At 41.4% G+C, this 16,962-nt stretch overlaps 1 protein-coding gene across 4 annotated transcripts in view; it reads left to right on the top strand.

Moving 5' to 3' along the window:
• ZFYVE26 (zinc finger FYVE-type containing 26) overlaps nucleotides 1–16,962 on the top strand; it is an 83,840-nt gene that overhangs the window by 4,342 nt on the left and 62,536 nt on the right. For all 4 annotated transcript variants that reach the window (XM_042989961.1, XM_007095158.3, XM_042989960.1 and 1 more), the window contains exons 4-12: nucleotides 3,039–3,128; nucleotides 5,294–5,816; nucleotides 6,201–6,331; nucleotides 6,917–7,081; nucleotides 7,229–7,317; nucleotides 8,276–8,439; nucleotides 12,937–13,140; nucleotides 14,377–14,988; nucleotides 15,228–15,314. In XM_042989961.1, coding sequence (XP_042845895.1) covers nucleotides 3,039–3,128; nucleotides 5,294–5,816; nucleotides 6,201–6,331; nucleotides 6,917–7,081; nucleotides 7,229–7,317; nucleotides 8,276–8,439; nucleotides 12,937–13,140; nucleotides 14,377–14,988; nucleotides 15,228–15,314 — 2,065 coding nt within the window. The remainder of the gene's footprint in view (nucleotides 1–3,038; nucleotides 3,129–5,293; nucleotides 5,817–6,200; nucleotides 6,332–6,916; nucleotides 7,082–7,228; nucleotides 7,318–8,275; nucleotides 8,440–12,936; nucleotides 13,141–14,376; nucleotides 14,989–15,227; nucleotides 15,315–16,962) is intronic.

The following is a 16,962-nucleotide window of genomic DNA, read 5'->3' as shown; positions in this document are numbered from 1 at the left end:
AGCTGCCTCTCCTTTTCCAGTCTCCCACCTTCTGTCAAAAGCTTACTTTTTAAATGTTTACTTATTTTTGAGAGAGCACGAGCAGGGGAGGGACAGAGAGAGGGGGACTCTGCACTGACAGCAGCGAGCCCCGATGCAGGGCTCAAACTCACAAACCAGGAGATGGGGACCTGAGCCTAAGTGGACACTCAACAGACAAAGCCACCCTGGTGTCCGAAGCTTCCTTTTTAATTGTTACTTGAAACGGTTCCATTTTCCCTTTTCTTCATCCACTTTTGCCTTCTGCCTTTGTATCTTGCGGTGATTTATCTCTACATGTGGAAGCATGTTTGCAAAGATTTAACTGCAGAGATGTTCACTGCATGCTGCTTCTAATAGAGGAAAACTGGAAACAACTCCCATGTCCACAGTATAGGATTGGTTATTCTGTTTGTAAAATATCATGCCACTATTAAAATTATGTGGTAAATGAACTTTCAGTGACATGGAAGGATGTTCATACTGTACTATGTGAAAAAAATTTTTTAGAAAACTATACATTTGAGATGTGTGCGTAGAAATGGTCTGGATGCCCTTAGACCACAGTATTAATAGAAGCTCTCTTTCAGTGGGAAGATTTGGAGCATGTATGTGTGTGTTTTCACTTGCTTATTTCCATATTTTAATTTTTCTGCATTGAACACACCTTGCTTTGATAGTAAGATCCATGCTTAGAAACATGGAGCAAATTCTTCCCTGTTTTAGAAATGTTAGTCATTTATGACCCTGCATGTGCATAAAGTATTTTCACCAGTAAAATAATTATAAGCTAATGAGTCTTTAGGATTCTAGATTAAAGTCCTAATATCTTAACCAGGTTTTTTTTTTTCAAAGGCCTGCTGTCTGGACATCTTATCTATTCCTTTCTTTTAGTCCTCAATAGAAGAATTTAACCTTTAGCTTTCCAGCATGAATTTTCTTCACCAACTTCAATCATTAGCATTATATAAGCATTCAGATGGCATAGGTGCATGAGAGAAGGATGCGGTAAGAAGAAATAGGGTTTTACACCACAAACACACCAGATCATGTTAGCCTGTGACGTGATGAATGGCACTTGAGTAGAGTATGATCTTGTGTTCTAAACCCATCGCCTTCCCCCCACACAGAAACGATCTTGCAGGTGCTTCTTGCTTGAGATAGGAGACTTTACAGTAAAATATGACTCCCGGAGGGGTGTTTGGGTGGCTCAGTTGGTTAAGTGTCCGACCTCGGCTCAGGTCATGATCTTGCGGTTTGTGAGTTCGAGCCCCACATCAGGCTCTGTGCTGACAGCTCGAAGTCTGGAGCCTGCTTTGGATTCTGTGTCTCCCTCTCTCTCTGCCTCTCCCCTGCTCACGCTCTGTCTCTCTCTCTCTCTCAAAACTAAATAAACATTTTTTAAAAATTAATTTAAAAAATAGGACTCCTGGAACCTTTAATCAGCCATGTGATTTATAGGTGTCTTTAAAGCAGAGTTTGTCAGGATTAGTCCTAGATTTTACTCTTACTTGTATTGGTGTCTAGAGAAAGGGAACTATAATTTTAGTTTTATGAACCAGGTAAAGCAAGCTACTGTGAAACAAGCAGGTCCAGGAAGAGTCAGGGGCTCTTTCTTTCATACATCAGTCTTCTCTGGTGGCATGTCTCATTAACAAATATTTGATGGGATCACTTTTGCATACTTGAAATAATTAGAAAATACTTCCTAACCATTTCATCTTTAGTAAAGGTTGTTTTTAGGGGCACCTGAGTGGCTCAGTCAGTTAAGCACACAACTTTGGCTCAGATCATGATCTCACAATTTGTGAGTTCAAGCCTTGCATCGGGCTCTGTCCTGACAGCTCGGAGCGTGGAGCCTGCTTCAGATACTGTCTGTCTGTCTGTCTCTCTCTCTCTCTCTCTTTTTCTCTCTCTCTGCCCCTTACTCGCTCATGCTGTGTCTGTCTCTCAAAAATAAACAAACATTAAAAAAAATTTCTTTAATAGAGACTTGGGGCACCTGAGTGGTTAAGTAGGTTAAATGGCTGACACTCGATTTCAGCTCAGGTCATGATCCCACAGTTCATGAGATCAAGCCCTACATTGGACTCTGCACTGACAGCACAGAGCCTGCATGGGATTCTCTGTCTCTCTCTCTCTCTCTCTCCCCCCATCTCTCCCTCTCTCTGCTCCTCCCCTGCTCACGCTCTATTTCTCTCTCTCAAAATAAATAAATAAACTTAAAAAAAATAAGATATATATATATATATGTATATATATATATATATGTATATTTAAGCCATAGGTTTGTTTGATTTAGAGATTAACTAAATTTTTTTTTTTAATTTGTAAAAATATGACAGGGGTGCCCGGGTGGCTCAGTCAGTTGAGCGTCCCAACTTCGGCTCAGGTCATGATCTCACGGGTATGAGTTCAAGCCTGGCGTCGGGCTCTGTACTGACAGCTCAGAGCCTGGTGCCTGTTTCAGATTCTGTGTCTCCCTCTCTCCCTGCCCCTCCCCCACTCATCCTCTGTCTCTCTCTGTCTCAGAAATAAATAAACATTAAAAAAATATATGACACACAGTACCTGGCATATAATAAGTGTTTAGTAAACATTAGATCTCTTCCTCTTTCCTATTGTTTTCCACCTTATAATGAATATCAAAAATGGGTTTGGACCAAAAGAGGATCATGTGGGCCATACTTTCCCAAGCTTACTCATGACTGGGTGTTTGGACACCACAAGGACATTTCTTTGAAAAAGACCTCATATGACAGAAAAGTCACATGAAATGAGCAAAGCTTGGAATTTGAGGCTAATCAGAGTAGGAGTTAAATGTTAGTATTTAAGAGGGATATGCATCCAAATTAGCTGTTTTTATTTAGAAAAAAAAAAGCATCTCAAACATATCCAAGAATTTAGTGGTTAAAAGTGCTTTATCTTAGAGAAGCAGCAGAAATAAGACTGAAGAGAAATATTATTTGTTAACAAAGAATATGCCTAATCTCTATGCTTCCTTCTTATGATTTTTCTAGAAATTACTCCCAAGTGTTTTCCGGAGAAAGCTTGAGTTTCTTTTATTATCAGAAGACCTGCAAAGTGACATTCCTGAGGACATCCTCAAGGTAAGAGAGGGCTGGGGAGCTATCTGCCTAGGGTTACTATCACTCGATAAGCTCAGCTCCCAAGGATCTAGCAGAGATAGATCCCAAAGAGGTTGGCTATACTCTGTTCTCAGGCAAGACCAAGCTAGGTAGATGTCCCTTTCAAGAGAGCTCAGAATTGGAATAAACTTACCTGATTTTAGAATTCTTAGAGTTGGGGGGCGCCTGGGTGGCTCAGTCGGTTAAGCGGCCGACTTCAGCTCAGGTCATGATCTCGCGGTCCGTGAGGGCTGTGAGTTCGAGCCCCGCGTTGGGCTCTGTGCTGACAGCTCAGAGCCTGGAGCCTGTTTCAGATTCTGTGTCTCCCTCTCTCTGACCCTCCCCTGTTCATGCTGTCTCTCTCTGTCTCAAAAATAAATAAATGTTTAGAATTCTTAGAGTTGGATTGTCCAGAAGTACTAAGTATAACTGGGGATTAAAGGTGTCGTTTTTTTTTTTTTTTCTTTTCATGGGAAAGGAATACATAACTTGGATTTAAACTGGATGTTTGAATTTTTCACCAGTGTATCATAGGGAATATAAAGGGAGGAGGCAATTAGTGTTTGTTGAATACCTCTTCTATAACAGGTGCATTGAATGTGGTAATCCTCACAACAAATTTCTGGGGGCAGATCAAACTAAATCTTAACTATATCTAAGGTGCCTGAGGTATGCCCTGACGCTCAGTACTGATTTTCTTCATGACCTGGCCACCAGCTAATTAAATACATATTAGCAGTAGGATTTAAGGTAGGGACTTACACTTGTATTAGGTCAAAGACCCATGGCCCTGTGACCATCTTGGAAGCAGATAATGAAGAAGCATCCCTCAGTACTGTCCATAGGCATGGTGCTAACGCGTGAGAAATCACCTACTGCTCCATCCTCTTTTCTGCCTCTACCCTAACCCTGCAAACAGATTAGAGACTGTAGAGGTTCTTGCCTTAAAAAAAATTTTTTTAATGTTTGTTTTTGAGAGGGAGAGAGAGAGACACACAGAGCATGAGAAAGGAAGGGGCAGAGAGGGAGAGGAAGACATAGAACTCAAAGTGGGCTCCAGGTTCTGCGCTGTCAGCACAAAAGCTGGCACAGGGCTCAAACTCATGAACTGTGAGATCATGACCTGAGCCAAGGTCAGACGCTCAACCAACTGAGCCACCCAGGCGTCCCGTAGAGGTGCTTACCTTTAAAGGCTTACCATCTAGTCAGGGAGAAAGACTAATACACACATGCCACAATTGTGGACTAAACCAGATGGCACTAATTTTGAGTACTTTGAATGCCCAATAAAGAGGGAGAGTTGTGTGAGTTGGAGGTACGGGGAAGATTTGTTTGTTTGTTTGTTTGTTTGTTTCAAGTTTATTTATTTATTATTTTTTTTTAAGAGACAGAACACATGTGCATGAGCAGGGGAGGGACAGAGAGAGAGGGGGACAGAGGATCTGAAGTGTGCTCTACACTGAACAGCAGAAAGCCCAATGTGGGGCTCAAACCCATGAATCGTGAGATCATCACCTGAGCCAAAATTGGATGCTCAACCAACTGAGCCACCCAGGCACCCCTTGGGGAAGGCTTTAAAGGATGAGGAATGGGGTATACCTCAAAGGATGGCTAGGATTTAGAGCAGAAGTTAAAAACTGGTATGTAATGTTCTTTTAAAAGTTGAATTTAAATGCCATGAGAGTGGGCATCATGTCTCATGCCCATTTGTTACCGGCGTGGTCTATCAATTTGCAGCCCTTGATTTAGATCTACAGTGCACATTTTGGAGGTGGTGAGGGGGGACTAGCTTGAGAATGGAGGCCTTGGGAGATTGAGTTATCTCTTTGCCTCAATCTTTTTTGCCTCAATCTTTTTTGCCTCAATCTTTTTTGCCTCAATCTCTTCATTAGCAGTGAATGAGCACACTCATAATGAGCACACTCATATGAGCACACTCATAATAGCAGTGTCTTTCTCTTGTAAGGGTTAATTTGACTTTTCAATGTAAAGGGCCTGGCAGGAAGTAACTACTACAGAAGTGTTTGCTACTGCTACTATTATATACACGTGCATATTTCTACCGAAAAGGGGAAAGCTTCAAGGCTTATAAATGATAACATTCTAGACATGCCTCCCATGGATCCCTCTCTTCATCCTCTATTTAGGAGCTATATGAGGCCCTAGCACAAGATTCAGGAGGCCCTGTGCTTGATGGAAATCAGAGGCGGGATAGCTGGACCCCTCGGCTCAGCTCAGAAGCCATCTCTGTGCTCTGGGATCTTCTGAGGCAGTCTCCCCAGCCAGCACAGGCCCTGCTGGAGCTCCTGCTTAGAGAAGACGACGGCACTGGCCTCTGTGGCTGGCCCCTGCAAAAGGCACTGGTGGACTTCATTCGAAGGGCGCTTCAGGCTGTGCAGGGCTCCGCCACTGGGCCCCCTGGTGAAGTAGATGCTATCTATGGAGCCCTGCGGACTCTGCATTGCCCTGCAGAGCCTCTCGAAGTTGAGATGCATCTCCTTTGTGAGGAACTACTGGAGGCCTGCAGGGCTGAGGGGAACCCCCTGCAGGAGGAGCGGGTGCTCAGCTGCCTGCTCCACAAGGCAGGACGGAGCCTGCTATCCCTGTATGGCCATACTTATGCAGAGAAGGCCGCAGAAAAGCCAGCGAAGACCATACCCTCGGGAAAAGGTGTGTTCCCTTTGCTGCTTCTCCTTGTGTCTTGGTAATTCTGCTGTACCTCTGAAGTTCCTCTAGGCTAGTGCCTTCCAAGTTGCTCAGGAAATCTAGTGGAGGAGCTAAGCAAAAATGATAAGGTGTTCTTTTGTAAAAGTAAAGATTTTGTAGTCCAAGATGGAATGGTGGAAAAAAATAACAAAGTAATAACAATAGCAGGAAAGAGCTTTTCAGAAGCTACTGAGAGAAGTTAAAGAGTCTTTCAGATAGAAGCACAGAAAGCCTGGCTTAAGTTTTTAAAAGCGCGAATTCTCACGTCTGTTGGTTTTTCAAATGGGCTTTAGCTTAGGAAAGAAGAGCTTCCTGTTCCCTGGTAACCCTGTCTGGTTTGATTTTTAGTCTCCCCCGATCATCTAGATCCTGAGCAGGCAATGCTGGCCCTGTTCTTCAATCCTGACCCAGCCCAGGCTTGGAAATCAGCCTATTTCTACTGCTTGAGCAACAGCAAGCACTTCCTCGAGCAGATCCTGGTAAGTCAAACGTATTCATTCTCCATCACAGAAGTACCGAGGGATTCTCTATAGACTTTTTCATTTCTCCTTTCTCTCCCACTCATTTATCTAACACAAAGCAGTCTAATTAGTGATGTGTCATCGGGTGTGTCCATCCCACAGTCCCAGGGGAAAGAAGGCTCTGAGAACCAGTATCATTCTTAATTAGAACTGCAGTCATTTTATATCCGCTCTTTGGTGGGGACGAAGATGTTGGGTATGTATAAGCTTTCTGGAAGGTGTGAGGAAGAAAAGACTGTGGCAGCAATATGTTGCCTAGCTGACGGGAATTGAATCCGTCTAACCTTCTCCTTCCAGACCGCAGCCAAGCTTTAGTTGAACTCAACAGGTATTTATTAACCTCATCCTGTGTGCCAGGCACTGTGCTAGGACCTGGGGTTACAACAGAAGTCAGTCTCTGCCTTCTGAGAGCTTACAGTGTGAACATTTTGTCTTCAACTGGCCACTTTTTTCATTGTCCGGCATCTCCCTGCTCAACTAAAGCTTTCTACCCTGAGTGGCAGGTCCACAAAACTCCTTACAGCAGCCTCCGTCGGCTTACAGGTGACGGCACTCACGCTGCTGAAAGAGGAAGACTTCCCAAGTCTTGGCTGCCTACTCGACAGAGAATTCAGGCCTCTCAGTCGACTGCTCGTGCTCCTGGGCTGGACGCACTGCCAGAGCCTAGCATCAGCCAAGAGTCTTCTCCAGACACTCCACAGGACCCAGGTAACTCTCACACTGCAGTGTGAGCTACTCCAGAAGTGAGTGATACCAGGCTTTGAGGTGAGGCAGAATGCAGGGGCCTGAGGTCGGTCACAATCCCTGACCCCAGGTTCCTGAGTCAGCATCTCTTCCTTCTCCATGTCAATGCAGGACCAGGGCTGTGACAAGCTCCTCAGGGATGCCTGTGATGGGCTGTGGGCTCACCTAGAGGTCCTGGAGTGGTGTGTACAGCAGAGCAGGTACAGTCCTGTGCGGCCAGCCCCCTTCCCACCATTGGGCACACTTGATCCCATGCTCCACACATGTGGCCATTTCAAGCCACCTTCCACATTGATGTTTGAGTTGACAGCATTGACCAGCAACTAATAATTGTTCCAGCTATTAAGCCAGGAAAGAAACATAGGTAATGATTATCTTTACCATAGCGATGAGATTAAAACTAGAGGAAACTTTGAGGATGACAGTGATAAAAGGAACAAAAGCTCACATTTCCTGAGTACTTACTATATGCCAGACATTGCTCTGAGCCTTTTCAGTGGATGATTTCACTGAAGCCTCACAATAGTTCTGTGAGGCAGATGCCAATATTGCCCTCCTTTTAAAGGTGGAACAACTTAAGCCTAGAGGTGTTGAATATCATGCCTAAAGTGACACAGCTAGTAAATGTGGTCCACGTTCTTAGGGATGTGTTATCCTGGATCACAAGTTTATTATTCTCAATAGCTGCATATTGAACTATGTGCAAAGCTGTGCTTCCCTGGTAACTTAGCCTTAGATCTTCCCATGATCCAGGTTCATGTTTTGTTCTTCACACACATGACCAGCACTTCCTAAAGTAGAGTAGGCAGAAGAGGAAGTGGCCTTACTCAAAGCAAAGCAGAGAAGCTTGGGTCAGCTCTTAGCTACGAAGAGTATGGAAATTGGGAAGCCTAATCTATAGGCTCTTTCTAGATCCTACTGACCAAAAAGGCCCTTTCTAGGTCCTTTCTGGATAAGTACAGCTGACTCGGTGGATGTACTTTCCTAACAGTAAATAAATGCTCTGCTGTATCCCAGACCAACTAGAATTTAGTGTTAAGGGAAATGAACCTATGCCGTATTTGGCCAGAGAGAAAGAACAAGAGGGAATAGAGATGGTCTTTCTTAGAGCAATTCTTTAAACTGACTCTCTTCCATCCTCTCAATTTTGCCCTTCAGCAACCCCATACCAAAGAGAGATCTCTTATGTCATTTACATGGTGGAGACAGCCACTCTGTGCTGTACTCTCTCCATCACCTTACCAACCTTCCAGCTCTCAGGGAGGAAGATGTTCTCAAGCTCTTACAGATGGTGCCAGCCAAGGACCCCCAGCAAGAGCATGGTGAGTTGGCGATGGAGTGACTTGGTCAAGCTTCCCTCTTAGGACAATCCTACACCAGTTTCTTTTAACACAGGATTTATCTAGATGTGATCTGTCAAGGTGGGTGGTCCAGCAGACACCTGCTAAATTATCCGTATTTGCCCCAATCAGATTATGAGATGTTGGGTGCATACCTCTCCTTTCTCAGTGAGGTATAGGGAATTCTACGAGAACAGTCCCACAGAAACCTTTGTACTTGTGGAACCATCGCAGGAACCACTCACATACCTTCATCCCAGTGAAGCGGAATTAGGACCTGCTGTCTGAGTTTGTCATTCACACTGTCATTGACAATATTTATGCAAGTTCTTGGTGAATCTTTCCGTGCTTTATAAGCTTTTCTCCTAGCAGGTTCTATGCTTCCTTTCCCTCTCGTCTCTTCTTCATAATGTACTAAACACATGAAGTTTAGAAGAAAGACTTGCCTAAAGCAATAATAAAGCCTTGTTTTAGCCTTGGATCTCTGCTTAAAACTCAATTCTTTTTGCTTCCAAAAATCACTTTATAACATAGAACACAGGCTAGGGACACTTAGCTTTCAGAGAAACTAATGTTTTCATGTGTCAATAGATATTTCTCAACTTATATGTTGCTTTGATTTACTTTTTAAAAGGACCTGCCACTAATTGGAAAACCAGTGTTACTACATTCTATATTTTTTTCTGGAAAAGTAGGCAATTTGTTTACCAGATTTCCTAAAGGAACTAGAACTGTTTTCAACATACACATACAAAAGGCTTCCAGAGAAGTATTTTAAATCGGATTCCTGGTGACCCACCAGGACACATGTAGAACTTGAACTTGGAAAAGGCAAAAGAAGACATTAATAGAACTGGGATTAAGCTGAGGCAAGAGAGGCATCTGGGGTACAAAATATAAGGAGTTACTCACTCTCAGGGTCATGCAAGTACTTGCAAATCCTGGCCCTGATCAGTAATGCCATATTGAGGCCAGGGGCATAGAACAGTATCGGTCTTATTCTTCATATCACCCTGATCTTGGTGAAGCTGAGGTTACTTCCTGGAAGAAGTAATCACTAGGAAGTATATACATAAACGGGTTTGTTGCAACATCATACTAGCAAAGCATCCCTAAGTACTGCATGCCCTGCCCAAGAAGAATCCCTAGGGAAGGGATTCATTCAGTGGAACTCTGCAACCATCAGAAATTTAGTCCATGAAGAAATACAACCAAATGCTTGTACTATAATATTTAAGAAGTAGGAAAATTAAATAGTGCATAAAATATCATTACAGTCAATTTAAATACATATCCACATATGTATGCAAAACTGTTAAAGGCCTTACACCAGAACATAACAATGGTTATATTTAGCTGGTAGGATCATGGGTAATATTTCTTTTCTTTTTTGCTTTACTACATTTAATGCTTTTCTTTTTTTGAGCAGGTTGTATGTTTTTCTTTTAATGCAACAGATTTCTATATATTAATTTTGTATCCTGCAACTTTACTGAATTAATTTATCAGTTCTAATAGCTTTTTGGTGAAGTCTTATGGTTTTTTTATATATAGTATTATCATGTCATCTGCAAATAGTGAAAATTTTACTTTTTCCTTACCAATTTGGATGACTTTTTTTTTCTTGTGTGATTGCTGTGGCTAGGACTTTCAGTACTATGTTAAATAAAAGTGGTGAGAGTGGACATCCTTGTCTTGTTCCTAATCTTAGAGGAAAAGCTTTCAGTTTTTTACCATTGAGCATGATGTTAGTTGTGGGTTTTTCATATATGGTCTTAATTATTATGTTGAGGTGTGCTCTTTATAAACCTACTTTGTAGAGAGTTTTTATCATGAATGGATGTTGTGCTTTCTTAAATGCTTTTTCTATGTCTGTTGAGATGATCCTATGGTTTTTATTCTTTCTTTTGTCAATGTGATATATCACGTTGATCGATGTGTGAGTATTGAAACACGCTTATATCCCTGCTGGAGTTAAATCCCTCTTGATCATAGTGAATACATTTTTTCTAATGTATTATTGGATTCAATTTTCTATTTTGTTGAGGATTTTTGCATCTATGTTCATCAGAAATACTGGCCTATAATTTTCTTTTCTTGGGATATCTTTATCTGGTTTTGATATCAGGATAATTCTGGACTTATAGAATGAATTTAGAAGCTTTCCTTCCTTTTCTGGTTTTTGTAATAGTTTGAGAAGAATAGGTATTATTAACTCTTCTTTAAATGTTTGCTGGAATTCACCTGTGAAGCCATCTGGTCCAGGATCTGGGAGTTTTACAATTACTAATGCAGTTTTATTGCTAATCTGTTCAAATTCTCTGTTTCTTCCTGATTTAGTTTTGGAAGGTTACATGTTTGTAGGAATTTATTGATTTCTTCAGGGTTTGCCAATTTGTGGGCATGTAATTTTTCATAGTATTCTCTCATATTAAACATAAACGACTGTGGTATCAGTTTTTTCTTCTCTCCTTTGTTTCTGATTTTATTTATTTGAATGCTGTCTAGCTCGCTCGCTCTCTCTCTCTCTCTCTCCCTTTTTTTTTTTTTTGATGAATGTGGCTAAAGGTGTATCAATTTTGTTCATTTTTTTTGAAGAACCAGCTCCTGGTTTCATTGATATATTTGTTCCATTGTTTCTTTAGTCTCTATTTCATTTATTTCTTCTTTAATCTTTATTATTTCCTTACTTCTACTGACTTTAGGCTTTGTTCTTCTTTTTCTAGCTCCTGTAAGTGTAAAGTTGGTTGTTTATTTAAGATTTTTCTTATTTCTTGAACTAGGTCTGTATTGCTATGATCTTCCCTCTTGAAACAGGTTTTTCTATATCCAATTTGGGACCGTTGTGTTTTCATTTTCATTTGTCTCCATGTTTTATTTCCTCTTTGATTTCTTGGTGGTTCTTTCATTGTTCAGCAGCACGTTACTTAAGCCTCCATGTGTTTGTGTTCTTTCCAGATTTTTTCTTGTGGTTGACTTCTAGTTTCATACCATTGTGGTCAGAAAAGATGCAGGAAATGATTTCATTGTTTTTTGATTTTACTGAGACTTATTTTGTGGCATAACATGTGATTTATTCTGGAGAGTTTTCCATGTACACTTGAAAAGAATGTGTATTCTGCTGTTTTGGAATGGAATGTTCTGAATGTATCTGTTAGATCCATGTGGTCCAATGTGTCATTCAGAGCCACTGTTTCCTTGTTGATTTTCTGTCTGGTGATCTGTCCATTGATGTAAGCGAAGTGTTAAAGGCCCCTACTGTTAGTGTATCATTGTCAGTTTCTTCCTTTATGTCTATTAATAGTTGCTTTATGTTTTTAGGTGCTCCAGTGTTGGGTGCATAAATATTTACAATTATCGTATTCTCTTGTTGGATTGTTCCCTGTATCATTATGTAATGCCCTTCTTTGTCTCTGGTTACAGTCTTTGTTTTAAAGTCTATTTTGTCCAATATAAGTATTGCTACCCCAGCTTTCTTTTCACTTCTGTTCGCATGGTAAATGGTTTTCCATACCCTCACTTTCTTTTTTTTTTATGTTTTTTAATTTTTTATTTATTTTTGAGACAGAGAGAGACAGAGCATAAGCAGGGGAGGGACACAGAGAGAGGGAGACACAGAATATGAAGCAGGCTCCAGGCTCCAAGCTGTCAGCACAGAGCCTGATGTGGGGCTCGAACTCACAGACTGTGAGATCTTGACCTGAGCTGAAGTCAGACGCTTAACCAACTGAGCCACCCAGGCACCCCGCCATCCCCTCACTTTCAATCTGCAGGTGTCTTTAGGTCTGAAGTGAGTCTCTTATAGGCAACATATAGATGGTTTGAGCAGGTTGTATTTTTGCTATGGAAAGAATTAGGGACAGATTAAAATGTCAGAAACCCACACTGTCAGCTCAGAGCCCTCACAAACGAGATCGTGGCCTGAGTTGAAGTCGGACGCTTAACTGGCTGCGCCCCTAAAAAAAATTTTTTTTAAGGAGAAATTAGAGAATTAGAGTACAAAGAATTTCAACAGTTTGTAATTTCTTGATTTCTGCTTTAGTAGTTTCTTAAAAATGTCAAATATTTGTTTCTAATTTTTTGTTGCCTTTACTCTCATTACTCAGTCTAAATGCATTTTAAGCCTATCTCTTGTATAATGTGACACTAGGTAGACTAAATATTAATTTGACATTTTAATTTTTTTAAAAAGGAAAACAGGTATTTTAAGAAATATAAGGGAAAGACTTGTTAAATGGCCATGAAGGCTACAGTGAACAGCCATGTAGAAGGGAAGCTGCTGGGAAAAGGAAACAGAGGGACTGCGCGTTGATATTGATTGGAGGAAAGGGCCCAGAAAGGGCACAAGTCAAACTGACAGCAAGAAGAGAGGATGAGAACACTGAGCCTGAAGTGCAGTGTGTCTTTGCTTCAGCCACACTTGCAGCTCCTGCCTGAGACACCCTACTGTGATGTTCTGCCTGTTTCTCTACAATTCAGATTCAGCCGATGCCCCAGTCCCTGAGCACCTGAGCCGGTGTCAGAACCTGACCCTGTACCAGAGCTTCTGTGCCATGAAGTATGCCATCTATGCCCTCTGTGTGAACTCACACCAGCACTCCCAGTGCCAGGAATGCAGAGAGAGCCCTTCTGAGGACCTGGCCTTGGCTGCAGAACCAGCAAATGATTCTGTCTCCTCCCCAGGTACAGCACTTCTCCCCCGAACCCCATCACTCACATAAGCTGATAACAGCCTGTCCCAGTGAGTTCTTCATGGGATTGGGAGGTGGCCTTGGTTTTATTATGCCCAGGAATAATTTCATCCATTTATCAGCCTGAGTGAATCAAAAGGACATGGAGAAAACAAGTGATTTGCTAAGTTCTAACGGAGTCTGTTCACATAGTGTATTATTTTCCGAATGCTTCTTTTTTTAACTACAACCCACAGTGAAAATAGCATTTCACACCACATTCCTATTTGCACTTAGGTATATAATTTACATGATATATATGTGTGTATATATATATATATATATATATATATATATATATATGAGATATATATGCTAAGTTTTAGGAAATAATACCCTTCCAAGTGGAGCACAGTCTCGATATATTTCTGTTCTTTTTTTTTTTTTTAATGTAGCTCTCTGAGTCAATATCATGGGTCACAACCTACATTATGACAGAACCTCATGTTTTATCCTGTTTCGTTTTTCTTAATAACTTATAATTCTTTAACTTGCCCTCTGTGACTAGGGGTCAGTTTTCTCTCCCGTGCAGCTTTGGAATAGACTTGCACTTCTGAGAATGGTATTTCTTAAGAGATCTGGGTAGCTCGTGATCACCTTTAGTGTAAGACTGAATGCAAGTAGAATTGAGGGATGAGGAGTCTCCATGATACCTTCATTCCGAGAACTGAAATACAAAGTGCTTGTCAGAGATGAGGAATCATATGTATATTTTTTCTTTATTTTAGAGAGAGAGGGCACATGAGAGAGGGAGAGGGACAGAGGGAGAGACAAAGAGAATCTTAAGCAGGCTCCATGCCCAGAGCAGAGCTTGACACAGGGCTTGATCTCACGACTCTGAGATCAGGACTTGAGCCGAGATGACCTGTTCCGAAATCAAGAGTCTGATGCTTAACCAACTGAGCCACCCAGGCACTCCAGGAATAATATTTAAAGAACAGAAACAAAATGATGAGTGTTCATTCAGTAAGCTGTACTTTTAATTAAGGTAGCAAAATCTTTCCACAAATCATGAAAAGACAGGGCTGACTAGCCTCATATTCTTCTGACTATAACTGCTTCCCTTAGTCATCAAAAAATGAAAGAGTTAAAGTTGTGAGAATGGTTGAGTCTGGCAAGTAATGTTTCTAATATTTGCATTTTCTCTCTACTCTTTTTCTGGCCTCTTCTCTCACACATGCTTCTTTAGGTGCTTCAGATCTCTTCTCAGCATACCTGGCCAGATGTCAACAGTATCTGTGCAGTATTCCTGACTCTTTGTGCCTGGAACTTCTAGAAAACATCTTCTCATTGCTCCTCATCACCTCTGCCGATCTTCACCCAGAGCCTCACCTGCCTGAGGACTATGCTGAGGATGATGACGTTGGGAGGAAGGGCCTGATGGATTTGAGGTCACCATCAGAGAGCCCTCAGCACATAGCACAACCTGAGAAGAAGTCAGAACGGGGTGGCCAGGGAGTCCCCAGGAGCCTTGCTTCTATAATCCCAAGCTGTCTGAAGACAGAGCCAAAAGACAGTTCCCCAGAGCCCCATGGGCACAGCTTTTTGGACCTAAAGCACTTTACTAGTGGTATCAGTGGGTTCCTGGCTGATGAATTTGCAATAGGGGCCTTCCTCAGGCTTCTCCAGGAGCAGCTGGATAAACTCAGTAGCCACAACCCCCTTGAGAAGCCAAAGCTGCCAGAAGGCCAGAGCTGCTCTGGAAGCAGAGACGGACTTCAGAGCCGCTTGCACCGGTTTTCCAAGGTTCTTTCTGAGGCCCAGTGGAGATACAAGGTGGTATCAAGCAACCAGGGCTCAGGTGAGAGCAGATGGAGAGCCAGTGGGTCCTGAAAGTGAGGAAGGAAAAATATCCCAGGAATGTGGGAGAGAGCAAGGAGTATGTGGGAGTCACACCTTAACTCAGGGCGTATTACCGTAGCAACCAGTGTTAGAAACCTGTCTCAGAGCCTGTCCAGATCTTCTCCTACCAGTGACCCCAGGAGATGGGTCAAATCAAAACTGAACACTCTCCCTGTGACCTGTTGTTTGCCGTTTCAGAGGAACAACCTTCCCGAAGATACCGGCCCATTGCCACACGGCACCCAAGTCTCCGCCGGGGGCGTCGGACTAGAAGGAGCCGGCCAGGTAATCTGAAGAGCTCTCCCCACGCCTCATTCCGATGCACCAGGCAAGTGGGATGCTCCACTTGTCTAGTATTCTTTAAAATAAAGCACATGATCCAAACAAACACAAGGGATCTAAGATTATCCTAGACCCACTCCCCCAAGGTAACCTTGCTAATAGTTTCCTTCTGGAAATTTCCCATGCAATATAAGCATATCCCACATTTTATATATACAGATGCGTCATACTGTATTTACCGTTACATGCTGAAAGCCTTGATTGTATTTTTCACTTATATGCTTTTAAATACACAGATATATCATACTATGTATTGAGAACTTTTCTCCCCTTGTAATTTAAAGACTGCTTAGCATTCCATGGTTATATATACCCTTTTGTGGACATTTAAATTTTTTCCTGTTTTTTACTCATAAAAATAATGCTGTAGTAAATAACCCTGTATATATGTCTATTGATACATACATGTCTGTGTGACTATATCTATAGGATAAGTCCCTAGCAGTAGAATAGCAAGGTCAAAGATATGTGGATATAAAATATGGATATTAAAAAATTTCCTTAAAAAAAGGTGGACCAATTTATATTCCCACCAACTATACATGAGTGCCTCTTTGCACATGCATTCATCCAAAATGAGTAGTATCAATTTGAAAAAAAATCTTTGCCAGTATTATTAATATGATAATGGTTTTTATGTTTTATGTTTAGTATTTTAATATTAATTTTTAGCTTGAAATTGAATGTTTTTTCATGTATATATTGGCCATTTATATTTTTCTTTGGGCTGCCTGTTCATCTCTAGGGTCCATATTTTCGGTTGGTTTGCTTTCTTACTGAATTGTAAGAAACTTTTTACACATTAAGAAAAAATTCTGTCATGTGCTACAGTTTTTTCTCTATTTTGTCTTTAGGCTTCGATTATGAGTTTTTCTTAAGGAGTTTAAATAGGATCATTATTCAGTAGTATTACATTTTTAGATATTCAATTTTCCATTATGTTTTTTGGTGCTCGCTTTTAAATAATTAAGGGAAAGGACACCTGGCTGGTTCAGTCGATGGAACATGCAACTCTTGATCTCAGGGTTGTAAGTTCAAGCCCCAAATTGGGTGTAGAGATTACTTAAAAAGAAAAAGTCTTGGGGCACCTAGGTGGCTCAGTCAGCTAAGCATCCGACTCTTGATCTCCACTCAGGTCGTGATCTCACAATTCGTGAGATCAAGCCCCATGTCAGGTTCTGTGTTGACAGTGTGGAGCCTGCTTGGGCTCTCCCCCTGTCTCTCAGACCCTCCCTGCACATGCCGTGCATGCTCTCTCTCAAAATAAATAAATAAACTCTAAAAACCTTAAAAAGCTTTAAAAATTAAATTAAATATAAATAAATAAGTAAGTAAATAAGTAAATAAACAACAAAGAATTCATAAGAGCTTCCTATGTGCTGAACAATGCTAGGTAGCTTGAGGGTTGTGAATGAGCCATGAACCAGGACTTTGCCTTCAAAGAATTTGTAAATTACCTGTATTGACAGTATATATGAAAAACTTAAACTGTACTGAGGCATGGCCCGAAGAAGGAATCTCTTAGAAGAGATCAGCATAGTCTACAATTTAGGGAAGGGTTAGAGAGAGAAGTTTCAGAAGAGTTGACTCT

This window comes from Panthera tigris, chromosome B3 (genome assembly GCF_018350195.1).
Source record: "Panthera tigris isolate Pti1 chromosome B3, P.tigris_Pti1_mat1.1, whole genome shotgun sequence".
Taxonomy (NCBI): Eukaryota; Metazoa; Chordata; class Mammalia; order Carnivora; family Felidae; genus Panthera; species Panthera tigris.
Note: the sequence above shows the minus strand (reverse complement) of the source record. Positions and strands in the feature narration are given on the sequence as shown.